The sequence below is a fragment of the Acanthisitta chloris genome, unplaced genomic scaffold (genome assembly GCF_000695815.1).
Source record: "Acanthisitta chloris isolate BGI_N310 unplaced genomic scaffold, ASM69581v1 scaffold919, whole genome shotgun sequence".
NCBI classification, from domain to species: domain Eukaryota; kingdom Metazoa; phylum Chordata; class Aves; order Passeriformes; family Acanthisittidae; genus Acanthisitta; species Acanthisitta chloris.
The window spans coordinates 22,530-34,166 of NW_008690588.1; the positions used below are offsets into that span (position 1 = coordinate 22,530).

General features: G+C 48.4%; 1 protein-coding gene across 1 annotated transcript; it reads left to right on the plus strand.

Moving 5' to 3' along the window:
* Positions 1–483: 483 nt before the first annotated feature.
* On the plus strand, positions 484–11,422 carry WNT8B (wingless-type MMTV integration site family, member 8B). Its single transcript, XM_009081850.1, has 6 exons — positions 484–542; positions 6,501–6,534; positions 7,483–7,621; positions 8,974–9,099; positions 10,322–10,464; positions 10,865–11,422. The coding sequence occupies exons 1-6, from the start codon at positions 484–486 to the stop codon at positions 11,420–11,422; spliced, it is 1,059 nt and encodes a 352-aa protein (XP_009080098.1).
* Positions 11,423–11,637: the final 215 nt, after the last annotated feature.

An 11,637-nucleotide genomic window follows, 5' to 3' on the forward strand; every position in this document is an offset into this window, starting at 1 on the left:
TCTCTCTCTCTCTTTTTTCTTTCTTTTTTTTTTGTTTTCCCCTTTTCCCTCCCTCTTATCCCTTTCGTGGTGCATTTGTCTTCGAGGAACCTGGGGTGTTCTTTTCATCAGTTCAATCTCTCTCTGGCACTTGAGTCCTGATTGGCTGAAGGACTTAGGGGAAAAAAAATCTTTAATTAAGTAGATAATCTCTTCTTAGGAAGTTCTGCGGCTCCATTTCACCAACCCCCTTTAGCTTTTACTTTAGGATTGGTTACCCTTCGCAGAAGTTGGGATTCAGGAGGCATACGCCTCTTCATCACACCAGGGCTGCCGGGTGGAAGATAACTCCAGCCCTTCCCTAATTTAGTTGTGTTTCTTTTATTTTTCCTTTTATTTGGTGGTAGTGGTACCCAAGTTGGGTGTTTGTTTTTCTTTTTTTTTTCTTTTTTATTTTTTTTTAGGATCTCCTTTCACCCTCTTTATTTGGATTTTATATTTCACATGGACCCTTATCTGGGCATCTTCTTCCTCACTCCCTTCTTCCAATCCTGCTGTGCCTGGTGAGTATTGAGAGCACCTCAGTCTGTGTCACAGGCAGGTGCTCTTCCCAGATACCTTAAGGAAATTCCTCTTCACCTTCCTAAATGTTCCCTCTTTCCACTTAGCTCAGTTCTGTCTTTAATGGAACCAGATAATTTAACTAAGTCCCAACACACTCATTGGCAGAGAGGTTAGATCTAAGAATGTTCCCCTTTTCCCCTGTTCCTTCCTGCAACAACTATGGGCCAAATCCTGAGCTGGGGTAGAACAGAGGAGAGTGGATGTGAAGGACCTAGCCCCTCACTTCCACTTGGGAAGATAACCCAATGGAAGAGCCAGGGATTTCTGTTTTTCCAAAGGCTCACAGTCAGCTTGTCTCTTGTCTTAATCAAATCAAGTGGGGCTTCTCTCACGCTCCTCGAAGAAGACAGTGCCTGATTAAGAGCTCAGAGCCAGTAGGGGTGAATTAGATCCACAGGAGCATCACTCTGGATGAGCAGCCTGAGACCCAGGCTCCTTGGCAGACACAGGGGCAGAATTACATGTCTGAAGTTAATGTACTAGGATTTCCTGGGGAGAAGCTTTTGGTACAGGGATTGCTACAGCTTGGTTTCCAACCACCAGAGTCCCGTCAGACCAGTTCCGCTGTGCACAAACCTGTGGTCATCTCCTGCAGAACTCTTGCTCTGTCCTAAGGGTGGGTTTATATTTATTTCCAGAAAATAAGGATGAACAGAAAGAGATTACCCTTACATCAAATCTCATGTCATTCCTTGCAGAGTACATCAGTCCCATGCCCAAATGGATTTGGGCTCTGTAGGTATTTTAACCTATGTGATTTTTACCAAGTACCCAAACTTTATTCTCCGTTGCTGTGATGCCCTGGGGAATCTGCTCAGTGGGTTACAGACTTGCCTCTAACAGCAAGGAAAGTCTTTTCCCATTCAATTACTAAAATCCTCTGCCTCCCCCATAGCAGATCTCTAGGGTTATTATCATGTATGGAGAAATCAAAATTACAGAAAGAGAAACTAAAGAGTAAATGGGAACTCATTCCTGTTAATCTGGGAGTGAAGCTTATGTTCTTTCAGAGATTTTCTACTCCATTCATGAAAAGAATGTGCAACAATTTGTATATGTCTGAATACCATAAAGCAGCAAACTCAAGATAAATCTGCCTTCTGCAACAAGGGGATATGTATGTTATGCAGCAGGCTAGGCAAGAGCTCATGCTGATTTTGTTTTTATTTTTCTGCTCTTCCTGTGTGTGTGTCTTCCTTTCCTCCATAAGAACAGGTTTAGAATACATTAAAAGAAAAAACATTTTAAAGAAACAGTTCAAAGGAGAGAAATTTCAGTGCACAAAGTAGAGTTAAATATGGAAATCTGATGCATTTTCAATCCAAAGTTGGATGTTTAAACTCCCTGTCTGCCTTTCAGGAGTTTTTATCTAAGAGAAAAGTTTATAGATCAAGACAGTCCTGCTTCTCTCTGCATGTTGTTCCTAAGTAATGAGTTCCTGAGAGAAAGAAAAACTGCAACCTTTATTTGAAATTATCATTTTACAGACACTGACCCTTAACTCTTGAGAAGAAAAGCAAGGTTTGTGGGAATCATACAATAATTCTGCTTGAAGTTTGTGCTGGTTTTCTTTATCTGATCCAACAGCTTAAAACACAACAAGTTTATTTTTTTTCCTATGACTTGATCACGAGAATTGGGAACGGGACAGGAGGGCAACAATAATTATTGACCAACAATAATTACTTTTTATATATATGTGGCCACTTCACTTCTCTGAATGTGGATTAGATTCTACCGTTTAACTGACCATCCAAACTGTATTTCCAGATGATCAAAATGTCAGGGTTGCATTTAGGAACTAAAAAACCCTAAATAAATACAACAAAATAGAGCGAAATGAAGGGGAAAAAAAAAGAAGTAAAGCTCCAAATGTTTTTGAGTTGCCACACAATCTCCTATCCAGTAGGAATAATGTAGCAATCCATAATGCAGCAATTTGCTTCCAAATGTTTTTTTTTACTTCAGCTGTGAGACTGCCTTTAGTTTCCAGCGACACTGGTTTGCTAATAACCTTGGAGAGTTTGTACTTGAGAGTGAAACTCAGATCCAAAGTGAAATTGTATCCTTTTGTGTATTTACAATAATGACAATAAAGACCTAAATACAGCTTTATAATTTCCTAAAGAGCTGAACCAGCACCACAGTAGCCTGAGTGCGTGATAAGGTATCAAACAAATACTTTAATTGGAGATTAGATAAGGCTCTTAGGACATATTAAACTGAGGAGTGAGGTGCTGTTACTGGTTAAAGTTGTAATTGAGATGGAATTAACAGAGGCTTATTAGTATTTGATATGTGTAAAATACAATGGGACAGCTGCTTGGCAGGGTTATTTGCTTTCAGATTCAACAAAACTATGACAGAGAACTTCTGCTACAGATATTAATTAGCTTTGAGATAATTTCCTAATGTAGGATGCAATGAAAATCTCTTGCCCTGGATTTGCTTTATACCTGGAGACACAGAGTTGCAGTGAGGCCCTGCACAGGCTGGGGAAGGGGCTGAGGAACCCAGTGGATCTTTCCTGTCTACTTGCTGAGGTCTAAGTCAGCACTGCCTCAGTCTGTGTAATGCTGTCCTGGAGTTTGAAGGTGGAGGGAAAGGGGGTTAGATAGCTAGAAACCCTGTGAGCTTTCTCTGAGAAGTGACTTCAACTGTTTCTTTTCATGTGTGTAATTTAAAAAAGTCTCAAAGTCATGGGCATTGGGCTGGTTAACACCCACTATGGATGCAGCTAGCTAGTTTAGGATTACATTCTACTTTTTTTTACAGTGGTAAGAAAATCTAGTAAAAATAAATTTTTCATAAATCACACTACATAGAGAAAAACGAAGCAAGATTCATTTTCGTAGTGATCCCTATTTGCAGCACAGAGATGACTCTAATGGCTTTGGCAATATTACACTACATCCATGGAACTAGTGGCTTAATTTCTCTCTGCCCTTGCTGGAGACTATGTACAGAATGGAGATGCATTTTTCTTAGCTAGATCATACGAGCAAAGACAAAGCACACAGATTTTGCCTCCATTATTATCTTTCCTTCCCTCTCGACACAAATAAGAAAAATTTCAGCTAGGCTTCAGCCATATGACAGAACCATCTCCCTTCTCCTGAACCCACTTGCCGCTGCAAGAATTAAATATTGGGGTGTCAAGTGCACCAAGTCTAAATGAATCCTTTCCTGCCTAAGTGCTACAAACCCACCCAGCAGCATGCCTGCCTGTTGATCCGAGAGCTCAGGGAAAATGCCTTCCATCTCTGCTACTTCATAAAAATGTTTAGAATATCCTGCTGGGAAATTGCTACTGTATCATTTACTCAGCTGCAGATGGCAAATTGGCATATCCTGAACTTGGCCTTTTTGTGAACCTTGAGGTTTATCCTGGGAGGAACAGATCCTCTGCTTCAATGCAGTCATGTCAACTGACACCTGCTAACAGGCTGGTTTGCTGTAAACCCTGAACTTGTGGATTACTGTCCTCCTCCTAAAGCCACCCTTGCAACTGCTCAGATGTTCCTAATCCAAGATGAGGCCACAAAGTGTTTGAAGCAAAACCCTCTTGTACACTGTGAATTTGGGGTTTCCTATCCACATGGGAAACAATGCAGATGGGATGTATCTCTTGTTTTGGCCATAAAAGCAAGATAAGCAAGGACTTGCAATTTTCTAGTTCTTGCCTGCCCAGGGGCATTTTACCGGAGTTTTCTCACAGCTGCTACCAGCGGCTCAGATTCACACTGACACCATCCTGAGTGTGGTCCCCATAGCAAAGCACTTGAGGTCAAGGCAAAGGACAGGAGGGAAACCAGATGGAAAAATGAGTTGTTCATGCTGCTACCCGGTTGCGTTAGGATGGGGACCCATGGAGCTTACACAGTCTGATTAGCCCCAGGTTCATGGCCCTGTGTGATTCAGGTCACCCGATGCTCTAATCACTCGGCTACAGATGCCGTCTCTCCAAGTCCCAGGAAATATTTAATTAGCTGTACAATGCAGAAGCAGCTTCCAAGGGAAAATTCCTCTACAAAACAACCATCGACTTCGTGCTAAAGTACCCACGGGGGCTGGAGCACAGCCGGGTCTGAATCCCAAGCCTGGAACAAAGGGAAAGGATCTTCTGCTCTCGCAGTGCCCTAGCACAGCTCACTCCCTCCGTTTTGACCCAGGGGAGTCTTTCTCAAAGAAAGTTGCATCAATGTGGACACATTTCCACTAAAAAAAACCCAGACAAAAAATAGTTATGCTTGCCAGAGTGAAACTTTGCAAACTCTTTCAACTCTTTCTAAACTGTGAGTAACAGCAAAGAACAGGTTTCTTGTGATTTTGACCAAGCTAAAATAATGAGACCTCCCTTTTGTGGTGTACCTTGGAGAGGATCTCTATGAGGGCAGTTCTAGCAGAGGTAAAACAGGCTCACTAAATGCAGGAGTGGTTTTCTAGGGCAGGGCAACATCCTGTCTAAATCTCTCTGCTGTCTGGGCAACAGTCCTGCCACCCTGTCTGCCCCTGCATTTATGGCAGGGCTGCACTTCGTCCCTCAGCTTGGGACAGCAGTGCCTGCTTCTGCCTGTGCTTGAGCCCACCCTGGGATGCCCCTACTCTGTCCATGCTGGATTTGTAGCACAACAGGACAGTACCTTTCCCTGCCTTACCAGGGATACCTGTGCCTCATTTGAAGCAGAACATCATCTTAAGAAGAAGCTGAAGAGCCCAGTTTCTATCAGTGCATTCTCCAGCATTTTCTCAATCACTCACTCACTGCATGGTCTCAATCCACTCATGCCACTCCTCTGGCCTCAGTGTCCTCCCTGGGGGATAACAGCACTCAGCATGTCTCTGGAGTGCTGGGGTGTCAGCAGGGGCGATGCTCCAGAAACTCACCAGAAACAGCGATGAGTGTTATTTTGCAAACCTGGAGAGACTGGAATTAGGTGTTTGTAGGAGAGATCTCTCTTTTCTCACTTCATTTCTGACTGGGGATATTTGGAGTTTGCTTTTGATCTTTTTCAAAGCCTCAGTCCTTTCTGCCATGACACAGCTAACGAGGATTCATCCAGCCATCCTCCAGATTCCTTATTGTGGTCACTGCACATGGTGGAGTCCTACTTGCACTGAAACAGTCTTTCTTGCTGGAGAAAGACTCAGACCGGACAGCACCAGCTCTGCAAGGCCCTGGGGACAGTGTTGGAGACCAGCCACACTGCCTGGCCCTTGGAGATGATCTCTCCACATCTTCAGTGGGAACATCAGAAAGTTCAGTTGTGGCTAGGACACCCCCCACCCACCCCAGTGTCCAGCAGGATGGGGAGGACACATATATTTGTGCAAAGCCATCACCATAACGTGACCAAGAGAAGAACATGGGGAGCCAGAGCTGGCACCACAGGAAAACAAGGGTCTGTGGTCTGGAGGGATGTGGCTGGGACACGCTCTGCAAAGGAGCAGCAGTGTGCCCTCAGCATGGTCCTACAGGGAGAATGGTGCTGGCACATGGTCCAGCTCCTGGGGCTGGGGGAAATGCTACCCTGAGTTAAATCAAGCAGCAGTTTGGTGGGGTAAAAAGCAAGGCTGAGGGAACAGGAAAGCACTAAAATAATGGGGGATATTGGTACCAAGAGAGGGGGACTGGGGTGATGGGAAAGCAAAAGGAGGGAGAAGTGAAAGGGTTGTAGGCTGGTGCAGCCTGGCTGGGGGGAGCAGGATTGGGGGAAGGAGATAGCACAGTCCTGTCTCTCAGGGACCAGCAAGGGGAGATGAGGGACACCAAAGGTGCCTGCAGCCAGGAGACAGGCAGACTGCGGGGGGGTGAGAGGAGAGCCCTGGGATGCCTGGCATTCCCCAGGCCCCTCAGCCATCACCCTCTCCCTGCTGACACTGTCTCTGTCTTCCAGGTCAGTGAATAATTTCCTGATGACGGGCCCCAAGGTAAGAGAAATCCCTTTGATCTCTGTCCCTGATTCCACTAAACCCGGGAAGGGAGGGAGACAGGGGCTCCTCTTTCCTACTCCTTTCCACCGAGCCTTGGCCAGAGCTCCCCTCACCCCCAGGTTTCCAGCAACAAGGCAGAGAAAGGCCAGAAGAGACCTGCTGTGAGCTGCAGCTCCTTGGGTTGCATGAGCCCTAAGCAATGTTGATCTACGGTTCTTTTAAGCTGGTTGGGGCCAGATTTTGCAGATTTGTCTATTGACACCAGCTAAGGCTGTCACCCTGTCATTTATTGCTTCCTGGTGATCCCATTGGCATCAGGACCCACATTCATCCAGCTGGAAAGGTACTTTCTATAGAACATATCTCCTTAATGAGCACAGCTAGAACTGCCAGGACTTTGTTCAGTATTTTTGACCCACTCACATCCTTGTGCTCCTTATTTTAGAGGTTTTGTTCCTGACCAGAGCCAGTTGTAAAATTTACCCAGTTTTTGTTCTGACTGTTCCCTAGAACACCTCCAGGCCCTAGCTCTTTCTATAGCTCTCAATGCTCTGGTGGAGCAACCTTGCCTCAAAGCACTGGTTGTCTCCCTGAGACTGTGGTGAAGGAGTCAGGCTGAGGCACCTGCTGGACTGGAGCTCTTTTGTCTCTGAGCAGAAAGCTCTGCTGGAAAGATAAAGGACTCCCTGTGTCAGAGTCTGGCTGGCACATCTAATGTGGCTAACAGCCAAGAGCTCATCCTTTTCCACCTGGGAGGCTCAGTCTTCATCCCAGCACAGCAGGAAATGTCATTGCAGCTGCTGGTGGTGAGCTCTGCTTCCCAGGGAAGCAAAGCCTGGAAGATCTCCTCAGCTCCGTATGTCTTGTCTCTGTAAGGTGGCATGCAGGTTATTTTCAGCTGAAAATACACATCATGTACATCCTGACCCAGTGCTCTGCCCCTAGGCTTATCTCATCTACTCTAGCAGTGTGGCAGCCGGGGCGCAGAGCGGCATCGAGGAGTGCAAGTTCCAGTTCGCCTGGGACCGCTGGAACTGCCCTGAGAGGGCACTGCAGCTCTCCAGCCACGGTGGGCTGCGCAGCGGTAAGGAAAGCATTGGATACCACTACTGGGACCCCCTCGCTACAGGTTAGAGCCCATGGCCCTCTCCTCTCTTCCCAAGTGCCTCCTTCTCTTCCCCATCCCCACCTGGGATGTGCCTCTCCCAGGAATCCTCCAGAGGGATCTTTCCAGGAGATCCTTTCACCCATCAGCTCCCAGACACAGTGGGATTTAGCTTCAAGATGAGGTAGCCTTGCAATGCCAGCATTGCCTCTGGACCTACCAAACACCAGCGTGAGCAGGATAGGAGTGTTCTACTAACCTCACACAAGTGGCTGCCCACAAGGCTTCACCACCATGACCTGCACATGGGCTGTTGAACATGCCATGCCTAGGTTGTGTCCCAGGGCTGAGAACCAGCACAGGGTGGTGGGGTGGCAAGCAGATGGATCAGGCTAAAGGGAGCAGGAGAGTATCAGTAGCATCAGGAGCAGTGCTCTGGCCAAGAGGCAGGAGAAAATTCTTCCCACAGCTTCCAGATGTCAGAATCACCATGGGCAGAAATGCAGCATCCCTGACCTGTGCCATTGCAGGGCATGGGGCATTGTCACTGTATCCCATTCCTTACATGTTTGCAGGTCCCAGGAAGTTTCAGTGCATGTCTGGCCCTCTAGCCCCATGTATGATGCTGGGCTGAACTCATCCCTGCCCTGTAAAGGCAGACCTGGTAATGGAGGAGAGCCCCAGCCTCTGGTGGGACTTGCAGCAGACAAGGGACCAGGGCTCCAGGCAGAGATGGACAGAGGTTTCAAAGCAGGGCCTTGAAGAGACAATTGCAGGACAAGTAACACTCTGGGACCATGAGTAGGTCCCTGAATCATTCCTGTCAAGGTTACCTGCTCAGATACACACCTTGCAGGTATTAAATGAAAGCCAAAGGCTTAGTGGAGTCAGCTGATGATCCCCACACTGATCCTGGTGGGTAGGTACGGTCACTGCTCAGAGCCCTTCCAGCAGAAGGTAAGGCTCAAGGGGGCTTTGATCTTTGGAGAGGGCTCCTTCCCCTTGGGGGTGTATTAGTGAGATGTGGGGGACATTTGGCTGTGCTATATCACCACTGCTGAGCTCTCACAAGGACAGCCACACGCTGTCTCATTTACACCCTTTGAAATGGCATGAGTCAGTCTGGATCAAATTCAGGAGCTTCTGGTTTTGTGCAGTTCAAGCCCAAACTAAGCTAATCTGGCATGTAGAGCCTCCTCTCCACCCCACAAAGCCCTGCCCACTGCAGATCTCTTCCTACACAGACTCCTGCACGACAGGAGTAATTTCTGATGCTGGTCTCACTGTGAAATCTTTAGCACACCTGCTGTCCTTTTATTCCCACTTGACAGCAAACCGAGAAACTGCCTTTGTCCATGCCATCAGCTCTGCAGGCGTCATGTACACACTGACTCGGAACTGCAGCCTGGGGGATTTCGACAACTGTGGCTGTGACGACTCCCGCAATGGACAGCTGGGTAAGGAAGGATGAGCTGCCACCCCTTGCTCATGTCCCAGGTGGTAGAAGAAGCTCTTCTCCTCTCCTCTGCTGAGGCCTGCAGAAACACCTCCCCATCCTGGTCCCTGCACCTGGAAATAATGCCCAGAGAAGAGTTTTGCCTGGTTCAAACCAAAGTAGCTCAGTGGAAGCTAATGTGGCCACCTCCAGCTTACACCAGCTCAGGCCAAGCCTTTGATGCTTTCCATTACTGTCTAAACAAGCAGGGAAGTAGAAGGGGTGGCAGTTTTTCTGGTTCAAATCAAGAACAATTCTATTTAAACTGCTGGAGGAAATTGTATCATACAGGCAGAAAGGATCTGATGCCATGCATCTAAATGGCAGGTCTTGTTAGAGCAGTGCTGATCAGGGACCCCAGGTCTCCCAGGTTCGCCAGGACCAGGGTTGCACCAGAGCAGAATCACCAGGAGGGAAAGCAGGGTGGATTCATAAACCTCTCCAGCATTTGTCAGTGTGGCAGGCACACGAGCACAACCAGAAGAACCACTGTGGCAGCACTCAGCCTTCACACCCTTCATGTCACAGTGGTACCCAGGCCCTCAGCCACTAAGCAGCTCTGGGTGGGGAACCCCAGGCTGCGCTGCTCCAGCTCTCCACTCAGCTTTCACAGAAAACACTGACATTTAGGAAAATCAGACCCTTCTAAGATGCCAATCATCACTCCAGGATTCTGGGTGTGCCAAAAAGGCCTCACTGATACACGTGTGCCAGGCTGGGGCTGTTTCAGGCAAAGGGGAATCTGTTCCCTCTGTCCAGGATGCCTCCACCAGTCCACTAATCCAAGTTAGCAAGATGCCATCCCTGCAAGTCAGACTGAACCAGCTTAAGTCAGGGTTTGAGAGAAGGCTTTAAAGAGCCAAAGGCTTATCTGTATGGCTGCTAATGCATGAGTTAACAGCTTCTGAATTCTGCTCTATAGAAAGCCTGGAAATCCCTGCATTTGTCATACAGGACATACTCCTTTGCTGCCTGCCTGAGCCACTTACTATCCAGGTCTCAGCAGAAATGTCATGAGCCCAAGGGAAGGAAGTCTGGGAGTATCACGAGGTGGAAGGCTGGATTTGCCCCACAGCCTGCATTTCTTCCCATCACTTCTGAGACCATTTCTTGCCCGCAGAGCCAAAAGCCAGGCAGACAAGGGGCTGGTTCTCTGACAGCACATCTCTTATCTCCTTTCTTAGGGGGGCAAGGCTGGCTGTGGGGAGGCTGCAGCGATAATGTGGGCTTTGGGGAAGCCATTTCCAAGCAGTTTGTGGATGCCCTGGAGACTGGACAAGATGCCAGAGCTGCTATGAACCTGCATAACAATGAGGCGGGTAGAAAGGTGAGCCCTTCTCTCCCTCCAGACCTGAGAGTGCATACCAGATTGGCTCTGACCATTCACTGTGGAAAGTCACAATTTGCTGTGGCTAAAACCACATGTCCAGAAGAAACAACTACCTTGCCAAGAAGGGGATGGCAGCAGTACAATGTGATGCGTGGTGTTTGTTCTAAGGCAGCAAAGCTTCTGTGGCTACAGAGTTAATGGCTTCCTGCAGTCCTCTTTCTCCTACAGGAGGGGAGTACTGTGGAGAAGCAAATCTGTGAGCTTCAGGACTACTGTGCAGAGAGGGTTTTTGGCAAACTCCTCCACAAGTACGGAGCCGTTTCTGCATGCACTGCAGTACAGAAAGGACCCCTCTGGGCTTTTTCTTGAATCCCCTCTCTCTCTGCTCACTCTGTAGGCAGTGAAAGGGACCATGAAAAGGACTTGCAAATGCCACGGCGTGTCAGGGAGCTGCACCACCCAGACCTGCTGGCTGCAGTTGCCTGAGTTTCGGGAGGTGGGCACTTACCTCAAGGAGAGGTACCACAAAGCCCTGAAGGTAGACCTGCTACAGGGGGCAGGGAACAGCGCTGCCAGCCGCGGTGCCATCGCTGAGACCTTCAGCTCCATCTCCAAGAAGGAACTGGTCCATTTAGAAGACTCTCCTGACTACTGCCTGGAGAACAAGACGCTGGGGCTGCTAGGCACGGAGGGCAGGGAGTGCCTGAAGAGGGGCAAGGCACTCAGCAAGTGGGAGAAGCGAAGCTGCCGGCGCCTGTGTGGGGACTGTGGGCTGGCAGTGGAGGAGAGGCGAGCTGAGATGGTGTCCAGCTGCAACTGCAAGTTCCACTGGTGCTGTGCCGTGCGCTGTGAGCAGTGCCGCAAGAGGGTCACCAAGTACTTCTGTGTGCGCAAGGAGAAGCGGGAGCGGAGCGGAGGTGGTGGGGCCAGCCGCAAGCTCAAGAGAAAGCTCTAACTTGCTTCTGCTGCTCCACGCTCCTGTCTGCCCCTCTCCTCTCCTGCCCTCCCCGTCAGTCCCTGGCACCATTTCCCTTTGGCATAGTTTTGTCTCATTCCCACAGCTGCCCCACTGGGGCTTGGGCAAGGCAAGAGAGCCTTGCCTGAGCCCCCAGGCCTTGGCTATGCAGGGCGTTAGTGCAGTGGGTGATGACTTCTGGAGAGACCCTCAAG